Source organism: Lycium barbarum, chromosome 6 (assembly GCF_019175385.1).
Source record: "Lycium barbarum isolate Lr01 chromosome 6, ASM1917538v2, whole genome shotgun sequence".
NCBI lineage: Eukaryota > Viridiplantae > Streptophyta > Magnoliopsida > Solanales > Solanaceae > Lycium > Lycium barbarum.
In genome coordinates, this window is record NC_083342.1 from 14,908,642 (window position 1) to 14,929,626 (window position 20,985).

At 33.5% G+C, this 20,985-nt stretch overlaps 2 protein-coding genes and 1 long non-coding RNA gene across 5 annotated transcripts; 2 read left to right on the plus strand and 1 right to left on the minus strand.

Annotated features, from left to right (window-relative positions):
• The first annotated feature begins 6,301 nt into the window (after positions 1–6,301).
• Positions 6,302–8,533, plus strand: LOC132600840 (zinc finger protein CONSTANS-like). Its single transcript, XM_060314251.1, has 3 exons — positions 6,302–6,741; positions 7,316–7,492; positions 8,118–8,533. Exons 1-3 carry the CDS (start codon positions 6,406–6,408, stop codon positions 8,301–8,303), a joined length of 699 nt encoding a protein of 232 aa, XP_060170234.1. The 5' UTR covers positions 6,302–6,405; the 3' UTR covers positions 8,304–8,533.
• A 7,463-nt stretch (positions 8,534–15,996) lies between these two features.
• LOC132600845 (uncharacterized) lies at positions 15,997–18,683 on the plus strand. Of its 3 annotated transcripts, none has more exons than XR_009567327.1 (4): positions 15,997–16,151; positions 16,246–16,431; positions 16,707–16,828; positions 18,456–18,683. It is a non-coding gene; the product is annotated as an uncharacterized LOC132600845 (long non-coding RNA). The 3 variants fall into 3 exon arrangements; XR_009567329.1 differs by having other exon boundaries at positions 16,314–16,431; positions 18,456–18,678; XR_009567328.1 differs by lacking the exon at positions 16,707–16,828 and having other exon boundaries at positions 18,456–18,679.
• LOC132600841 (uncharacterized) lies at positions 18,654–19,503 on the minus strand. The gene is made up of 2 exons (XM_060314252.1): positions 19,189–19,503; positions 18,654–18,879 (listed from the first exon to the last, which is right to left on the minus strand). Exons 1-2 carry the CDS (start codon positions 19,482–19,484, stop codon positions 18,654–18,656), a joined length of 522 nt encoding a protein of 173 aa, XP_060170235.1. The 5' UTR covers positions 19,485–19,503.
• Positions 19,504–20,985: the final 1,482 nt, after the last annotated feature.

Consider the following 20,985-nt stretch of genomic DNA (forward strand, 5'->3'; position numbering starts at 1 on the left):
ATAATATGTATGTCGATTTACATGTAAACTTTAATTTGCCGAGTGAAATCTAAATTTATGCCGGCCCAAAAATGCTGAAGGGCAAAACTTAAAGACCGCTCCAAAATAGGGGCATTTGTGCGAATGGCCTTTTCTGGGAAATTACTCCTCCGACGAATGATTTTCCCTTCAAATGGATTGATCTTTAATTTTTGTCCTTTAACAATCGAACTTATGCCGAGGAAGGCATAAATTCTTTAGTCATACGGGCATAATTTCTGAGATATTATGATTCGAAAATATAAATTTATGGCCCACGAAATAACTATTTATTATGAGGGGTAAAAAATTAAAGACCAGCACAAAATAGGGGTATAAGTGTCAACGACCCGGTTACTCTTTGAGAGGATCACAAGAAGATGCAAGAGGGCTTGAGGATAAAAGGGTATATTTCTCTAGAAACTGCAAACATTCAAGCACTCAATTGCATTTTCCCACAAGTATTCAATATCAAGAATGACGACAAATTAAATCTCAAGGCGTTCAAGATCGATGTTACTTATTCGTGACATAATTAATGTTCGTGAAAACTATAAAAAAAAACGTTTGTGATGAAATAATCAGGTTCACATTCAGAATAAAATTCAGATTCAATATTAAGCTACAAGTCTTTGAGTTCAAACACAACTCAAACAAATTCAAAAACACCCTCAAGCCCTTGAGCCAATTGTTGAAGAGGAGAATTGGAAGATACTTTCTCAAAACGCAGACATAATTTTTAGAAATCGTTAACATTCATTTTACTCGGAAATAAAATACTTCACTTGTTATATTATTTTCTAGTCTTGATTATTTTCGAGCGACAAAATTTATTGCTGCATATATAATGCGTTTGATAACGGTACGCAAATAGTTTCGCAGTCCATAATAAACTAGGGGAATGGAAGTTCCAATTGCAACAGAGCTCATACTAAGATGTTTAGGTTTCTGATTGGTTTCAAACTTATAGACTTATATATTGACCAACCAACGAACGAAACGTCAAAGTAGACCTAGATCTAGCTGGTTTCTTTTTACTTTTCTTGCATCTTAACATGCAGAAAATTTGAAGTCTAAAAAGCAATCATGTATATACCAGACAGAAAGATACAATTCATGAGAAGTGATGCAGATGATTCTTGAGGACCTACATATACCCCATTCTCGGTCAGGGCTGGAGCTAGAATGTTGGCTACGGATTCGACCAAACTTAGTAGCTTTAGTTTAAATTTTATATTTATCTTAAAATTTCATTAAATACATATAAATTATTAATTTAGAGTCCAATAACTTAAAAAAATTAGAATTCAAAACCCATAAATTTTAAATTCTAACTCTGCCTCTACTCAGTACACAGAGCAACAAATATAAGATGCTTTAGAGGTCCCCAGTCTCTTTCACATGGTGATATTGGCTATATGTGAATGCAAGGAATGTCAATTGGGAATCATCATATCCATGATTTAATTGAGTCAATGATATATTGCCTTATACTGTTATATGGATTCATTTATAAGCCTTGAAATGACCCCTAAATGAAAAGTTTAACCACACACGAAAATGAGGTTTAGAACATTAAGAATATGAGAGGAAAATTTAATTACATATTGCAACTTTTAAATTGAGTTCTTGTAGTAGAGAATGCTTCCGTCTTTTAATGTGTTTACGTGGCGCGAATTCGGATTATTCCGGAGCCCAAAAAGAACACCAGACAACCAGGGGCGGACCCACCTTGAAGGGTGGGGGTACATGTCTCCGGTAACTTCGAAAAAAATTCTATGTACATATATTTATATACCTTGAAAAATTATGATATATTTTAGAAGGACCCCTAAACATAATTGCTAAAGTAATTCAGTTGGTAAGTGTGCTCCAGAGCTAGAGCTTGTGACCCGAGTTCAAGCCTCAGCTGCTACAAAATTTTATTTTATTTTGTGGAGGACAATTGTACAAATCTGTGTCTATACAAATTGGTCACATAATCTATTTAATTTTTTTTTTATACCTTTTTTATTGCTTAGTCCCCCTCCCACTTTACTTTTTCATTAAGTCCCTCCCCACAAAAACTCCAAATTCCAAAAGATCTTTTCCTACTTCCCACTTCTTTTTCCCAACGTAACATAAGACGAAACCCCTCCTTCGCCTCTCCTTTTTCTCAAAGACTCATCAAATTTTCCGGTAATCCAATTCGAGCCAACAATCGGACTTATCTCACGGTAAAGTTTTCCCTTCTTTTTCAATGACTAACATAAATTACTTATTATTTAACTATATAATAATATTTAATTCCTGGGGATTGAGGAAGGCATAACTTTATAGGTTTAATTTAATTAAATAATGTATTATCTTATACTAAGCCCTAAAATCGTATCATATTATTAAATTTGGATTTTTTAATTAAGAAAGTGGCAAGTGAATAATATTCATCATTTATATAACAAGTACAAATGTATAATTAACTTAAGGTCTTTAAATTATTGATTTGGCAAAAGCGTTGGTTGATGCAAATCTAGTGGAGATTTATTCACTTGTTTATTTACGTGTGAAGTTGACTTTGATTTTACCTGTCGCGAATGCAACTGTTGAAACAACGTTCTCATCCATGAAGTACATTAGAGATGAATTACGTAGTACTATTAGTGATGTATTTTTAAATAATTGTTTGATTTGTTACTTTGAGAAGAAAGTATTTGCAACTTAAGCAATGATGTATTGACCGTTTTTTAAAAATGAAAACGCGCCGAGTTTAAGTATGAGTTGATGATGTACTTTTGTTATATTAGTACAAAATTAATGATATTTGATAATATTGAAGTTTCTACTTTGCTATCATAATCATTAAGTTTTTTAAGAGTCGCATGCCTAACTTTGTCGCTAGTAATTGGTGAACTAAAGACAGTGATGCCCGCGTTGCGCTCAAATCCTGGGTCCGCGGCTATGCAGACAATGGATGAAAAATAAAAATAAAAACAAGTCTCACCACTATCGATCAATGCACATGGTCGAGTCAAGAAAAAGAATCACAATCATACATGAGAGGGTAATTGTTGCCTACTAAAACAAATAAATAAAGATAGTTTAAAGTAATTTCATAATCTCCAATATAAATTTTTGCTCAAATCTTAATAATTAAGAGCCTGTTTGGATGGGCTTATGCCTATAAGCTGTTTGCAGCTTATAAGCTAAAAAAAATAAGTTGGGGTAGTCTAACTTATTTATTTTTTTGCTTATAAGTTGTTTTCAGCTTATAAGTTGCTTTAGATAAGCTAAGTCAAATGGGCCCAATTATTTTTTTGAGCTTATTTTAAGCACAAAATGACTTTAAGCTGGTCAGTCAAACACTCAAAAAAGCTGAAAACAACTTATTAGCAACTTATAAGCCAATCCAAACGGGCTCTAAGAGCACTTATTTCAAACTTTAAACTAAAGAATTATTTTGAAGCAACCACTAGTGGAGAGGGTATTTTTGAGTTATTTGGCTAGTAAAGAGGATAGTTTTTAACTACTTGACTTACGGTGAGGACTTCTTTATCCCAGAAATGAAACAGGAAGAAAAGTTTTATTCTGTTTCGAATAGTTCAAATATAAATTTTGGCCCTATTCCCAACTATTAATCAAGTGGGAAACGAATTCAATAGCAACAGGTTCACCGCTACCATTTTATCTCAAATTACCTGTTAGCTAAAGGAAGAAAAGCTTACATGTTAGATCTACTACTACTAGGCTACTAGCTGTCTGCCTAGCTAAGAATGACACCTTTCGTGTTTGATCTACCATAAGAAATATTTTAAAGGAGTCATTTCGTCAAATATATTTTTTCTTCACAAATCATAGTATATTGGCAGTTGCTCCTATAGTTTAATTCCTATAATTAATACTCGTATGATAACTTTAAAAAGCCTTCAAATATATAATAGTCTTACAGTGTAATTAAAGTATCTGTTAGTGTTATAATTTCCTTTTATCTCCGCAAAAGACTTGATTTATACTTATCATCAATCTTTGTAGCAAACACTTACATATTATATGGTTTTGTTAGTGATTCGAGTTTCTTTCAGGAAACATATTATTAGTAATTGCACAAATATCGACATCTATCCAAATTCATGATCGAAATAATAATAATTTAAAGCTTATTAGATTTAAAAAAAGAAAAAGAAAAAGATAATTGACATATAGAATAGCATGACAACGGTGTGTGTGTCTATATATATATATATATATATATACACCGAAAATTTGTAACAACATAAGTAATTATTTAAATAATAAATGTGTGAAAAACATCTCTCCTGCATTTACTAATTTGATGTAAATTTTTACTACGCCCAACCCAAATACTATATACTTATCTATTAGTGCAGTTTCAGTAAAGGGATGCAAAAATGGTCATGAGTGTGACATCTAACCATGTCACTAGTCAATTCATCCATTTTAAGAAGAGGGGTTCCATGTGATAAGTCCATTAATGACACTAGTTGAACATTTAATCCGAAGTTTGAACCGTATTATGTCGCTCTAATGATGATTAATACTTTAATAGTCATGTTATTATAATCCCTAACCTAATATAGACACAACAAAATTATTAAGATCTTATATTGCCCGTCACATGGCTAGAGATTAAAATATATGATTTGATTTATTTTTTACAAAAAATTGATCCTTTTTTTTTGAAAGCTTAGGACTAAAGTGGTGGGGTCTTGTATTGTATCTATTTTCAAAGCGCAAGTTGGGTAGGAATTGATGTCTCTGGGAGGCAGATTATTAAGCTACTTTCAAAGAGATTCATTGGACCACCGCTATACCACAATCCCTCTTACCCCCCCCCCCCCCCACGCCAACACACACACACAAAAAAAAAAAAAAAATGAGAAAAGAAAGTTTGACTACATTGTTAATTATACTGCTCCCTCCGGATAAAAAAAAAGGTTTACTTAGTCATTTGCACATCCCTTAAAAAAATACTAACTTTTAAATAAAAATAGGTAATTTGAATAAACTACCTCTAATTAAATAGACATTGAGATTTGATCATATAACCCTTAATAGGGATAAATATAGAAAAATAAAGTTAATTTTTTTTTAATTTGCTAAGTAGACTCTTTTTTGATCCGGAGGGAGTATTAGTTTTCTATTAATACTCGTACATGAGGAAGTGGAAAGGAGTAATGACTAATGAGAACCGAACACCTCTATTAATATAGGGGAAATTCCAACAGATAGCACTAGACTATGAGCCAGTTTGGATGGGCTTAAAATAAGAAGCTTCCAAAAAAAAAAAAAAATGGGGTAGGCTAACTTATTTTTTTTTGGCTTATAAGATGTTTTCAGCTTATAAGCTGCTTTAGACAAGCTAAGCCAAAAGGACCCAATTATTTTTTTGGACTTATTTTATAAATAAAATGACTTTAAGCTGGCCAGTCAAACACTCAAAAAAGCTGAAAACAGCTTATAGGCAACTTATAAGCCAATCCAAACGGGCTCTATAAGTTTGATGGTAATTGTGTATATCAATATTGATTTGACAACGTGTCACAGTTGGCGTAATTTTGCTAATAGTGTCAAATTTCCTTAAAATAACAACTATATATAACTTATATATTAATCCAAAAAAAAAAAAAATTAACAGTATATTTTTTTTTTTTTTTTTTTACATTAGTAGAATTTACCTATGGTCATATACTCTCTCTCTCTTACTCCTCCCTCAGGAGCGCCCTTTCTTTTTGCTCTCTTGATAACTCGAATTCACAATCTTCGGGTTAGAGATGAAGGACGTTTACCATCTGAATAATCTCTCTTGTCCATATAATCTATCTGCCATGTATTCAAGATCAATTTAGTGACCCCCTCTTCACTGTATTGATGGCGAATCTTAATTGACTGACACCAGAAATCGATTCAGAAAAATAAGTGGCATGAGATAGCGGCGGAGAAAATTAAAGTTAGAAATCTTTTCCTTGAGATAGGAACAAAACAGACTTGTTTCAAAGTAGTTCAATGCCAAGGTTCATTTATTAAGAGGTCTATTTTCTCTCCTTACGCCTCCCTCTCTTAATCCTATCACCATAACAATGTCTCAGAGAGTAATGTACGTAAATTAAAATTAGTCGAATCAATAAATTTCAAATATCAGCTGATTTTGAAAAAGAAAAGTGCTATTGTAGCGACATGTAGGCCAACGTATCAAGTCAACGTCTCTCAAGAAAAATGACATCAGTTCATCGTCACATTCCAAGACGTCCGTTTCCTTTAAGAAGGTATTCACGCACCAATTCCCTCTCATAACAATCTCAAATCATCTTCACTCATTTCCACATTCTAAATTTTCTCTCTTTCTTTCACAAGTTTCAAAAAAATCATCCCAACACAAAAAACATCTGCACTATGTACGGATACAACAATCATCGTATGGAGAACAATTCTAATTATGTGTATAACCATTTTCCCACTCCTTTACCTTTGGCCATTCCTTCAGTAAATATTGAATTTGACTCACTATCCCCATTGAAGTCAGAATTTGGTTATAGTAGTAGTAGTTACGATTCTCCTGCCAGTTCAGTTACAAGCTATCATCCAACAACTTTGCTTCAAAGAAGCATAAGTAGTCACTCACTTGTCAGAAATATGGACGGATTTTGTCCACTTGTTTCTTCTCCCACTGGTTTTATTGACTCGGAAACTAGCTCCGTCAGAAAGGTTTCAAGCACCGGCGATTTGCAGGTAGACTATCTTATTTTCATGATTATAAATCCCACATTTTAAAGAGTCTTATATGTTGATATTCTTCGAATGACCTGATAATGTAAAAAATTCTTATATATAGAATCTATATAAAGGATTTATTTTATAATTACACTATTTTCATTTCACTTTAGTTGCTTGTTTTAGCATGTAAACACCTTACTTTCCATTTTACCAATTCTACTGTTTGTGGATGATTACTGGTAGTTACTCTTTAGGAGACGTTATAACATAAAAATTCTTTTATGAATTAGTGTGTAACTCATATCTTAAAAAATTTAACTTACGGGGATAGTTAAAAAAAAAACGCGTTATTCGGTCACCTAAAAGATAAATATGGTTAACCATCATAAAAATAACATTATTAACCTAGAAAATAAGATTTGTTACTTGTTACGCTATGTTAAAGTACATTGATAATGTGAACTTTCTTTGTATACTATTAATGCATATAAGTTTTATCCTATCATAAAAATATTTTAGTCATATACTTGATTATTTGATTAACTCGCTAACTTCCAATTACATATTTACATATATATATATGCAACAGGTAATGCACCTACTGATGCAACATAATCACAGATCAGAAAGCACTTTATCTAGTGAGAGTAACAGTATAATCGAAGGAATGAATAAAGCTTGCAGATACAGTCCTGAAGAGAAGAAAGAGCGGATTGAAAGATACAGAAGCAAGAGAAATCAAAGAAATTTTAACAAGAAGATCAAGGTAATTAATTCACGTGTATGCAATATTTACACCATGTACTGATCCTTACGAAGAAAAAGAATTTAAGTTCTATGTATTAATAGTGTAAAACAATTCATACTTTAAGTACTTATAAGGTAATTACGGCTAAATTTCGATGAATATGATTTATTGGTAATTTGATTAAAATAGTGATTTACTAGTACTAAACATGTTAAATTGCACAAATAATGTATAAAAAATAGTTATGTTGTCATTAATCATTACTATGTGAGTTAAATCCATAATAAAATACTTACTGATTACGACTCAGTAGATGAGACGGAAGTATTATTATTATTATTCTGGATAGTTTATATACATGCATATAATTAAAGCACGTACCATGTGCATTACAAGACTTGTGATATGTCTTTTAAAAGTTAATGCGCTTTAGGGGCCACAGTAAGGACTTTCAAATGACATAAAAATTACTGTATCTTTCACACACCTCACTAAAAAAAAAATTACTGAATTCGTTACTAATCTGTCGCTATTCATTGTTAAATAAAATTAATTGTTATTTTTTATGTTTAGCTATATACATAGTCTATTGCTGAGTCCTGATGTTAAATCTCACATCAATTATTTTTGGGCCAAATATCAGTATGAGTGCAGGAAAACTTTGGCAGATAGTAGACCTCGCATAAGAGGAAGGTTTGCAAGAAATGATGAAATTGAGAGGAATCCTCAGAACGAATATTGGAATCAATCAAGATTAGAGGAAGGGGAAGAGGATGATGAGAATTGGATTGGATTTCTTGATGCCTTTTCATCAAACCTTATTCCATAATCATATGTATTCAAAGTAAAGGGAGAAAAACTTTAGAAAAAGAAAAAGAAGAAAGAGTTCCTCAAGTTTTATTGTTAAGGAAGTCTTTAATTGTGTGGCAGTTATGTGCTTCCTAAGTTTTATTAGTGATGTTTAATCAAGAATTTGTTTTAGGATTGAGATTAGGCAATTATGTACATGTGGCTTATTTGCATAATGATTAAAAAATGTCCATTATTTGGAGCTTCTATTTGCAAGTCTTAAGAGTTGTGCATTTCCAGGGTCCATGCAAGACTTATATATGTGGACCATGCATGGGGTTCTTTTAGATCTTCACATCAAGTGAGTTTGTGAATAATATCACCAAAGGGAGGGTTGCAGGGAGATGGATGGATCTCTTCGTCTTTAATTAAAGGTCTTAAATTTGAGCCCAGTCATGAATGGAGAAACCTCTGATAGCACTACTTAAAAATCAGGAATTTCCAATGAACATTTCCGTCTAAAATTAGGAAAAGTACTTCAGAAACGTTCCCAACAAATTTCCAATGGAAAGTACTTCGGCGGAAGTTCCACTCTTTTTAGTAGTGTAAGGAGAGCTTCCCCCGTTAATGGGTTCAACACAACGTAAACTAGGATTAATTGGATTAGTAAATTTGTCAGATATCATATATACTAGTAGTTAAAAAGAAAAAGTATTCATAAATAATGATCAGTAAGAGAAGAAAATATTTTTTATTAAAAATCTATATTAATAAGCGTGATGAAAATGAAATTACAACTACATGCATGATAATTCAAATTCCCTAGACCATGGATCCAATCCATGATTTTTGTCCATTTTAACCGTGAAATAGAAGTAATAGTCGCAGCATATAGTCATGATCCTAATTTGATTCTATGCTGTATAAATAAAGATCCTACTTTGATTAAATTCAGATTCAAATGTTATTTCACTAATCATAACTCATCCGGTAATTCTTCAACATCAATCGCTCTAGTCTACAGAAATTGTTCTGCTGAGGAAGATTTGTGTTCAAAAAGTAAAAAAGATAATTGTGGCCAGAAGAATGACAGCTAAATAAAACTGATTGTTTCAATGGATAGCACTATTCATGAGCATCAAGAAATATTCATACTTGGTGCTTGTTACCTAATTAACATTTGTCTATCACTTTCGAGGCAGACAAGTTCATTAAGGCAACATAAAGCATTCTCAATAGGCAATGCCAACTACTACTTCCCTTGTAGGACAACAATTATTGAGTTTAAGTTATGTGCACTGTTATATAAAAAAATTCCTATACAATCATATTACTTATAAGATAATTACATGCAAATTTTCTATTGTAAGTACTAATTATAAACCTGATATGAGTAACTAATAAGTTAGTTATATATAAGTTTTTGTTATAAACATTAATCGACAACCTGATAAAAATGATTACATGGGATAACATAATAACAACTAAACAAAAAACATATTTAAGTGCCTCACCACAAATCCTTTCAAGAAATTAACCAAATAATGACTTGACTAGTGTTGGTCTATTTACACTTCTTTAGATGTTTCAAACAAGTTTATGATCAAAGGAAGTTGATAGCGATTTGGCAAACAAAAGTTTAGTGCTCCTTTCATCCTCATCTTATCCAACATTGCTTAATTTTCTAGAAACAACTAAGGTACATATTAAATTGGGCATTAAATAAGCACGAAAACTCAGAAGAGTTGAGACAAAATAGGTTCCTTTCCGAACCCAAAATGTCCTATTTTTGGCCAATTTCTTTCTTTCTACTTACACCACCTATGTACCTATTGTCAATAGAATGAGTACAAGACTGGTCCATGTTTACTGATTTAAAATCTTGAATCTATTTCCTTTAAAACGAATTATTGAACACAACTAAGGTTTTATGAAGATCTTAATCTTAATCATTCATATCTCAATCATTAAATTTATTTGTTTTTAGGTAGAATCTTAATCATTCAGATCTTAATTATTAAATGCGTTTATTTGTTTATGTTACAACCACTTAGTGAATCCAAATAATTAAAATCTATAACAAAGTTTTAATACAATTAAAATGTCTATTAAAATATTTCTACCAAAACATTCATTCACCATTACCACCATAACCATCATTATGAACTACTGTCATCGTCGTTCACTAGTATTTATATTATCACCACCTCCAACCACCATTAGCCAAAACGACCACCGTTGTCAATTACTACCACTAGCCACAATTTACAATCATCATTACCACAACAAGCACGGATCACTACTGACAATTACCACCAGCGATCATCATTATATATTCTAACCACCGTCGTAATTCACCACCACAATTAACTATCATTGTCATCCAACTATCAACCGTCAATACCAACTACTACCACCAACTTCTACTACCGGCCACCATTATCACTAGCTACCATCCAAAACATCACCATTAGCCAACACCATCCCAACCACCCCCACTAGCCAGGATCATCACCATTGTTATATAATTTAAAACAAATATCTTGGTTGATATGTTATTAGATTTAATTTCGTATATTATTAAATTTTATATTTAATAGGAGTAAATTTTAAATAAAGATAAATTTTACACATTCAAATGTTAAAAAACATAAACAGTCAAATTTAGCATTTAGATCTTAATACGACATCTTAATATTCAGATGTGTATTCAGATTTGACATCTAAATCTTAATGCACACCTTAATATTCAGATATACATTCAAATTCAAATGTCGTCATCTTAATAAAAACAAATGAGGCCGAAGAACAGCTTCAAGTGAAAAAAGATTTGCGGCCATTGGAAGGGGTCGTTCCGTCATGAGCAAGTTATAATGAATTGTAATACGAGAATCAAATAACGGAAAAGGGTCAAATATACCCCTGTACTATTGAAAAAGTGTCAAATATACCCCCCGTTATACTTTGGGTTCAAATATACCTCTGTCGTTATACTATTGGTTCAAATATATACCCCCCCCCCCCCCCCCCCGAGCGTTAAAATTGTCCACCTTGGACATCCTATCCTACGTGGCACTGACGTGGATGCATGTTGCCACCTCATCACCCCTAACCCATTTTAGTTCTTCCCTCTTCCATCACTAAAATTTCCACCCTCTCCACCACCATTGCCACCGTTACTCTATCTACTGTGTGCTTAGGTAAGTAGCATAAATTTTTGAATGGTGATGTTCTAACATTGAGAATGTATATTTCATGACTTCTCGATATTTACTTATCCATCATGGGTGGGTTTTTCAATCATAACTGAAGATCTTGGGACGGAGTTTGATTTTCCATTTTCGGCTTGTCTTCTGGTATTTTTATTGGTCGTGCAAATCAGTATGATTGGGTTAGACACAAATACTTTGAGTTTAATCTCTCAGTTCCGTTTTAAGTAACATCCTGTTTTACAAGCACTTTAAGTTTCATCTCTCAGTTCGGTTTTAAGTAACATCCCGTTTTACAAGTTGTGTTATTGTGGAACTAATTCTCTAGGCATTGCTTCGTTTTCAGATTGCGAGATTTGTTTGTCACCCTTGCTCTACAACTGCACTTGCCTGCCGGTAACAGTGGCAATGGTGGTGGAGGGGGTGAACATTTTAGTGGTGGAAGAGGGTAGAAGCAAATTGGGTTAGGTTGATGAGGTGGCAATGCCACATGGCATCCACGTCAGTGCCATGTAGCCATGTAGGATAGGATGTTCAAGGTGGACAACTTTAACGGAAGAGGGATATATTTGAACCAATAGTATAACGACATGAGTATATTTGAATCCAAAATATAACAAGGGGTATATTTGACCGTTTTCCAATAGTACAGGGGTATATTTGGCCCTTTTCCAATCAAATAACGAGGAAGTATTTGGGTGATATATTTTTTTTTTAGTAAATATTTGATTTATTAGACTAACAATAGGATATACGGATTATATATAAAACATGTTTTGTTTACACTAGACATATTGGGATAAACTTTTATTTTCAATTTTAACCTTGAATTTCTTAAAAGGACTTCGGGAGAAGAGCTACGGAGAAGGGCATCTTTGTCATTTTGATGTTTTATCCCGGGATCATTAATCACGGGAATGTTACCCCTCATTGAGAGTGGTATAAAAGAACTCCTCAATTGTGGAATAAATAATCCTGAAATTGCTAATCCCGAAATCAAAAGTCCAACCAAGTGTGGAATTATTTATCCCACAGACCAAACAACCCCTTAATGTATTTTCTGTACCTGCAGTATTCAGCTGGGTGGGGGGGTGGGGGAGGGGGGAATAGAAATACAGTACAATCAGCAACATGATTTCTAATTCTCTATGTTTCTTTAAGACCAAGAGACTCCACACATTTTTAAATACAAAAGTTCTAAAAAAGTATCCCCACCATCAAGGAAAAGTTAATCCTGGAGGGACGAGTGATATAAAATTAAGTACAACTAGTTGTGTTGTTTAATAGCTGAAGGTGACAATAGCTTTTCCCTATTCTTCTCAGGTGTATCTTTGAAACTTGAAAGAGCATATTTGGCTTTAATAAGTTTGTAATGCTAGTTTTAAAATTATAAATGAAACCATTATGAGTATCCCTTTTGCACTAATCATTTGGTTTCTCATGTTACTGAATGATGAGTTGAAGTATAGTTATAATCATGGACAAATTTGACACACCAGAATCTGGACTTTCTTTACTCAAAGGCTACTAACTATCAAAATTGGCCCCTAGAAGTAGGGAGGCTGGCCGATACATTCTTGTCGGACGGCGGTGGGTTACCCACTGATCATCTATTTAGGAGACATAATCTAATAAAATAAGCTACCTACTTATGTTTCAGTATTTCTATTTTATATTGTAACTTATGCTAAACTTCTTTTATAGCTTCATCTTAGTCCACCTTTTCTTTTTCCCCTGCCCTAGTCATGAGTCATGAATCTTAAACTGAAACTGTTGAGTCCCCGTCCGCTATGACTTTGAATTATTGTATCTTCAACTTTTCTTCGGTAATCATCACCTCCTCTTGAGCTAGCTTTGGAGGTAGAGTTAAGCTCAATGTCCATTTTGTCTTTTAAAAGTTATCGCCAATAAAAAGAACGGAAAAAGGTCAAAAATACCCTTGAACTTTTAGAATTATTTATTCGTACCCTTCGTTATACTTTTCGTTCAATTATACCCCTACCGGCACAGATTTACCCTTCATTTAAACGGAGTGCCACGTGGTAGCCAAAGAATAAAATGACTCATTCCCAATTCTAATACCCGGTTCTAATTAAAACCCAACCCGAATTTTATTGAATGAACAAACAACCAACCAAACACGTACACATGGAAAATGTGGGACCCATACCATGCCTTCTTCAACTCGTTGGTCACCGGAGAGACTCAAAAACCAGTAGGCAACAACCAAGATCAGTCAAGGAATAAGAGGAAAAATAAGAAAGAAACAGTCAGCCAACAAGCAATCGGAGCCGAGCAGTGACAATCACCGGCAAAATCTAGCAAGGTCGCCGGAAAATACTCTGAACCTCAAAGGACATGTCCCAAAAAATGCTATAGCAATGTATAACTATAAAACAACACCCCACTAGCTGTACAACACGTAATTAATTGTGTACATTGCCCATACGCAAATATCATGATACAACGAGAAGAAAGAAATAAAATTTAACACAGAAAGATGAAAAAGGTACTCTCACAAAAACTTCCGAAGTGGAATATTGAACATGGGAAGACCGGTTAGTGTCGCAGGGGGTGGGGGGGTGGGGTGATCTAATCTTAACCCGCTAAATTTGAACTCGCCTTGTCATGCCTCATTTAACATTTTTTTTCCTACTTTTGCCCTGCTACATCTAGCGCTACTTAAAATTGCTTGTGTTTTTCCCTGTCACTTTGCGCATTTTATTTTATTTTAACTTCTTAATTTTTTTCTTCCGAATAAGTGTCCTTTCAATCATATATTACTTTAAAAACCGTCAAGGTTCATGAAAGAGGTGTAAGTAATGGACTAAATTACTAACATTATTATACATACTCAATATTCAACAAAAAATAAAATAACAAAAGTGCGCAGTTCTCTAAGTTAGTTAGGACTAAATGTGCTCCATTATTTGAAAGATGAAGGATTATTAGTGCTCCACCTCAAATAATAGGGACTATTTCAAGTGGAAGTCCAAATTTAAAGGACCATTTTGGGTCTTTTCTCTATCAAAGTATAGTTAAAACTCTTAAGGCTCGTTTGGTTGGAAACAACTTATCCCCGGATAAGTTATCCCGGGATTAGTTATTCGATCCTCAAGGTGGGATAAAAAAAACTCTAATCCCGGCATAACTAATCCCGGGATTAGTTATCCCGACTTTTTTTTCCAACCAAACGTGGGATAAGGCGGTCTAATTTTTATCCCAGGACTATTTTTCTCTATCCATCATACCAAACGAGCCCTTAAAAGTATGCAAAGCTAAAAATCAGTAAAATACTGCAAGAGAGGGAAGTCAGCGAGGCTCAATCCTATGACGTTGGCGAATTAATGAACCCCCTCAACCACTGAACCGAGCATCTCAACTGTGTCAAGGGGGTTCATTATAAACTATTTATCCGTAAAACCCAAAATTTTACCTTATATATACAGTGTAATTTTTCGATGAAGGGGGTTCATCCACCTAGCTCCGTCCTTGGATATCAGAGCCAGTCCATTCATGGTTTACTCGATGTTTGGCCTCCATATTAAATTATTCACGCTCCAAATATCCAGTCTTAAGCGTGTGCGGGAGTGTTGAATTCCACATTGATTAGGGCTTGGATCATTTGTCTTTTTATATGGTCTTGTACAATCTTTATCTCTCGAACTATTAGCTTTTGGGTTTGAGTTATGCTGAAGACCATTCTCTTACTAGAAACTTGCTTCAAATAACAGAAACTTAGAGAATGGAGAATTCTCGTTTGTCAGTCCATAAATTTCAAAGGATCCCATAAAGTCTGACTGAATATATAGTCATTGTCCACAAACAAAATGAAAACAAAGTAGATTTTTGATAGTAGTTCATGAGCGATACATAACAAATTCTCAGCCCTCGGAACTTAAAAATCCCTGCAAACAACAAATACCAACCAAAAGAAAACTGATCTTGGGCGCCAGTTTCATCCCAAAGATAATCAAATAATAATAGTAAAGGAAACAAAGAAGACACTTTCAAGGGAATATGGCTATCAGCAAGATTCAAAAGACCCCTACTATCTGGGGAAAAAGCATGTCTACTGTTAGACCTATGCACAACAAAAGCAAAAGATCAAGCGCAGTCACCGTCTAAAATGCGAATTTTTGACCAAAATAAGCTATTATTTAAACCAATTCACCAAAATAATACGTTTTTTATTTTTTTTACAAAACTAGCATAAACGTATTCCTGAGTAACGTATTAGACATTATTTTATTCAAAAATTCTGACGGGAAAAACAGCTAATAAGTGGACGGCGTTAAAATAAAAGTCGTTACTGACAATAACGATTTAGTCCTATTACGTATCCTAAGACCACGACTATTAGTTGTCTCTTCATTTAAAATAACGACGTTGTTCAGTGTTTTTCTATTTCTACTATTAATAAGTGAGGGTTTGTTGGACGACGAAGGGTATTATCGTAAATATGTGCTCTTTTATGGCTAAACTTTAGTGTATCTGTCATTGCATCTTCCATTCCTTTATTTTTTCAACACACACAGAAGGTTCTACTTCGTTCCATTTGACTCTTCCTCTCTTTCTTTGTTTATTCCCAAAATAAAAGACACTCCATTGAAAATCTTCCCCCAGTGTTCAAGATCTGTCTACTTGGAATTACATCTCATTTTATTAGTGGTTTTCTGGTAAGTCCCTCTTTCCGCTCTTTTTAATTATGGTATGAATATATATGAATTCGAGCACACCCAGTTTATGGTTCTTTGTTCATTGGTTTTCTAGCTTCTCTCTGTATAAATGCAAGGGCTGTATTGTGGTTTCCAATTCTTTGATTGTCGCTGATACTCTAGGAATTGATGTTCACGGGTTGCAACTCAATCTGAAGAAAGATTTGAACTTGTTATTCTCCAAAAAGTAGATGCATGTGGTTTGCTCCAAATTGATTTGGGCGTGTGAATCGAACTTCAGGTATGTCTTCGATGTCTGCAAAATATTTGTTCATCTCTCTTATATTTTGTTTATTGCTCCTCTGTGCCTTTGATTTTCTCCAACAGCTAACAGTGTGATTAATGAAAGCTAGATGAGGGATAGTGTATGTAATACATCTTTCCTTTCTTGTGTCTGTTTAGGAATTACAATTGGTTTCCATCATGGAGATAGATTGAAAACTATTCTAGCAAAAAAATTTGGCAGAGATTTCCCCACTGATATAGAAAATTAGACCTTATTCTTTTGGGTTGTAGGACAGTAGAAAGGTGCTTAACTTGAAGGAAGTGAATGTAATGAGAGCCTATGGAACTGCTAAAGACAAGTTTCAGCATCTTTAAGATCGTCATCAAATGAGGGTGAAGAAATTTGTAAAGCGGTAAACTGATACCTCCTACTTGGCTATCTTGCGTGAGATCTATATATACCAAAAATAATAACAAATACCAAGTTATGTACTGACCAACTTTCATCTATAAATTGAGCAGTCTATCTTCCTCTTCCTTTTTTAAAAAAATACAGTTGCTAGCATTTGAACATGGCATCAAGAACTTCGTAATTCTTTAGTAATACACAGAATAGTTTGATCCAAACTTAGACAAACCTTCATTGCTTCACTCTTTAACTTTTTTAGAAAATGAGCAGCTTAATTATTATGTTTATAAGAGCCCTTCCACTATACATTTCAAAATATTTAAAACCAACAACTACCTTTAATATCATTTGGAATGGTGAAAAGGTGTACAGTTTAATACCATCCTCTGTCTGATGAGGTTTTTGAAATTTGACTTGACCTAGGTTGATTGCAATGTAAGTTGAGTTGCTTTCGCTGCTCTTTTTGTTAGTACCAATTTGTTTACCATGTAAGAAAAAACTATCCTTTGTTGCGATGTTAAATATCTAATGTTTATGCTGGATGTTTCTCCTTCCAATCTTATGAAAAATCACACTTTCAAGATACCACATCTGTGGTGTAATGAAATACCACTCTTGCGTGGAACTAAAGAAACACAATTGATCAAGGTCTTTGATGAATTATTGATGACAGTTCTGGTGTTGATCGGATTACTCTAATTATTATAATGAAAGTAGGATGATCATTGTAACAAATTAGTATCAACTGAAGGCTTAGGGATAAGGAGGAAAAAAGTGGTGTTTTGAATGGGACAAATATGCTTTACATACACTAATTTTGCAGCTGAAAGACTAGATTTGGAGATTAGGGTGTTTGAAGGCATCAGATTTAGAATTCAATAAACCAGAGCAAGTAGCAAAATTCTTATGAAAGAAATTTAAGTATGTACCAACTATCTTATCATTGATAAACAAGTATTATCATGACTTTTGCAAGCATTTCTTATGCTTTTTGTTTCATTACATGCTACTTGTGACACCAACTCACAATTTCTGGTCTGATAAGTCTTTGTGGGTGGCTTATGTATCAGCACAAGATCCCCTTGCGAATAAGGTTTGTGACGTGATCAATCCGGGTGAAAACTATGTTTGGATTCAAAATTATCATCTCATGATTTTTGCCTACTATGTTAAGCAGAATACAATAGAATAAAAGTTTGATTTTTTCCTTTATAGTCCTTTGTCATCATCTGAATATACTTGCAAAGCAAAATCTCACAAATGATGTGAAGTTGTTTTCTTACTTAGTTTTTTACTAAAGTTCTAGCTAGCCTTAGAAGGGCTTTCAAGTAACAAACTGCCATTCCTCACTCAATATAGCTTGTCGTTTCATTGATTGCTGCTTAATGCATCGGTAACAGAGAAGACTCAAAGTTATGCCAACTTGCACCCATGAGTTCCTTCTACCAACTTATAGTTCCAAGAGCTATTTATTTTATAATAGCATCGTAGTATTTCTCTTTACCTTAACAGGACACATACATTTTACTTGCATCCTACTTCACATTGTGTCCACATCATTTCTTACGCTTTCCAAATTATTTCTTTTATTTTGGTAGACAAGTACTCATCCCTATGGTTTCTAATGGCAGGTTCTAATATCTTTGACAACTTGGGAAAAAAGGCTTATGAGTTATGACAACAAAGCTTTATGGAGTGGTCAAATTTCAAAAGGCGTGGTGCTTCTTTTTTCCATAATGTAAACAGATTTCCTCATTGAAAATGAAAAATGTACGATTTCACAATATTGTATACTTTTGTTGCTTAGTGCACATAAATATTATGAAGTATTAAAACCTGAAACATGGAATTTTGGACACACCATGACCAAATTGATTATGAGGATTTACACCAATATTATTTTGAAGTAAATCTCCACTATCATCGATATATTCATCACGTTCACTTTCTCTTTCACTCTCTTCATCCTCTCTTGAAGGGCCGTCATCCTCTGAATTTTCAGAGCTAATTTCAGCATTTGCATCATTATACATATCAATGCTAGCCTCAGCTTCTCTGTGGAGAAAAGGAAGAAACCATATTAATAAATTGTAGTAAGATTGTAGGATATATGAGCAAGTTTTTTTCTCTTAGTAGAAAATTTATATGAGTACGAACACATTTAAAAGTTAAAAAATGCAACAATTTTGAGGTTTCTAATAAACCTATTCTAGCACTAAATAATTGAAGCAACAATTAAAAACATGTAAAAGTGCAACAATTGGCGGTACAAATATCTTCTGGGGAGTACATAAAATTTGACTAATTTATTTGTTGAAAATATATAAACCCAAGCTATCGAAAAAAATCTAATTTGTTGCTTACCTGGCCTCATATTCTCCGTGGCTACTACTAGTACGTCTTTGACTACTTGAGCCTTCATCAAATGATTGATGACCATGCGTGCTAGGACCTGCACCAAATGATTGACGGAAACCATGTGTCGCACTATATGATGACACATTGGTGTGAGATTGATTATAGAAATTTGGATTGTCGTGCATCGGTAACTGCTGGAATGATGGTTGAATAATCGGTTCTGCAAAATGAGGCTGACTGGCCATAGCAAATTCATAATTTTGAGCCAACAAATTCATGTGATAACCATGCTGACCACTCATTTGAAATATATTATTTTGATTTGCTGGTCTTTACATAAATCTGCAAAATATTTATATCGATCTTATTCACAAATTTTTGCGGTATGGAGAAAAATTGTAGCAAGGACTGGTCATTCTCAATTTTAAACTCAATGAACCTTGTATTGTTACCTTGAAATGAGCATGGATATTTTCCAGAAATATCAATTTGAATATTTTCACTATTTGTCCCCATCTTCTCATGCAATAGTTCAACCAATTCAGCATAGTTCGTTGAAATAAACATGCTGACAATCATTTTGGTACCTTCAGTGTACCTGAATCCGTTCATTTCAGTAATTATTTCGCCACCCAATACAAAGCAACCATCACATTATGTTCAAAATTGGCCATCTTTACTCCTACACACGAAAATAAGACACTTATTATTATTAATATAACAGAAAAATAAATTAAAACTATAGTATTATTTTAACATATTACGACATATTTGACTTAATTAACTTATACCTGTTGAATTTTTTAATGCTGTTCCGACAATAGGCCACACAAGTAGAAGCTTTGATGAAAATTGTTCGAATGTGTTTGAACATTCGTTTCATACACTATATTTTATAATGATATGTGATTTGTTCAAAAAGTATGAGGAAGAGGGACTTTAGCAGTGTGTCGTTATTGTGTGTCACGTTTTACAATTAAAACGTAACTATTAATCACGTTTTACAATCAAATCAATCAGAAAGATTCCCAATTTGCAGGATTCTCGGCAAGATTTGCGCATGCCTAGTTTGAGTAGAAACGTAACTGTCAGTTACGTTTTATCCTAAAATCGTAGCTCCTAATTACGTCTTTAACATCAGTCAATGTCAGATTACATAGAAGGATTGTTCGTATTTTGATTCTCTAAAGTCGTTATTGACAGTAACGTATTAGTAATAATACGTTACTAACAGTCACGAATTAGCTTTTAACACCGTTAACCCGAGCTATTTTTTCCGTTAGAATTTTTGAATAAAATAATGCCTAATACGTTACTCAGGAATACGTTTATGCTAGTTCCGTAAAAAAAATTAAAAACGTATTACTTTGGTAAATTGGTTTAAAAAATAGCTTATTTTGGTCAAAGCCTCCTAAAATGCCATGCAACAACAGACATCCTTGTCATTCCCATGATAATGAAAATGGAAGCACATGATAGCTTTAGCATCAATAGAGCAATACTCTTGACATATAATACTAAAAGCCCGGGGCATGAGTCCTCATGGAATATACTCAAAACTTCAACATCATTGTAGCATGTCTTTATTAATTTCAAAAGATACAAATAGATCCTTTATGCACCTTTGATTTCCTCAAGAGGAAGGGAGGGATGCAATTATGGGCAGCCAATATTTTTGGAGTGATCCCTCTATGCATAAAAGTATAAATTAATCAATGTGTGTGCGCACACAGACTAAGATCACCCTGATTATCACAAAGGAAGAATGAGTGATGGTACTCAACATCCACCAATTTTTAGAAT

Excerpts from the sequence above, each read along its gene's own strand:
- LOC132600840 (XM_060314251.1), top strand. The coding sequence starts at position 6,406 with ATGTACGGATACAACAATCATCGTATGGAGAACAATTCTAATTATGTG. Across the intron at positions 6,742-7,315 it reads CAAGCACCGGCGATTTGCAG|GTAATGCACCTACTGATGCA; the intron begins GTAGACTATCTT and ends TATATGCAACAG. Across the intron at positions 7,493-8,117 it reads ATTTTAACAAGAAGATCAAG|TATGAGTGCAGGAAAACTTT; the intron begins GTAATTAATTCA and ends GCCAAATATCAG.
- LOC132600841 (XM_060314252.1), bottom strand. The coding sequence starts at position 19,484 with ATGAGTGGTCAGCATGGTTATCACATGAATTTGTTGGCTCAAAATTAT. Across the intron at positions 18,880-19,188 it reads CACGGAGAATATGAGGCCAG|AGAAGCTGAGGCTAGCATTG; the intron begins GTAAGCAACAAA and ends TTTTCTCCACAG.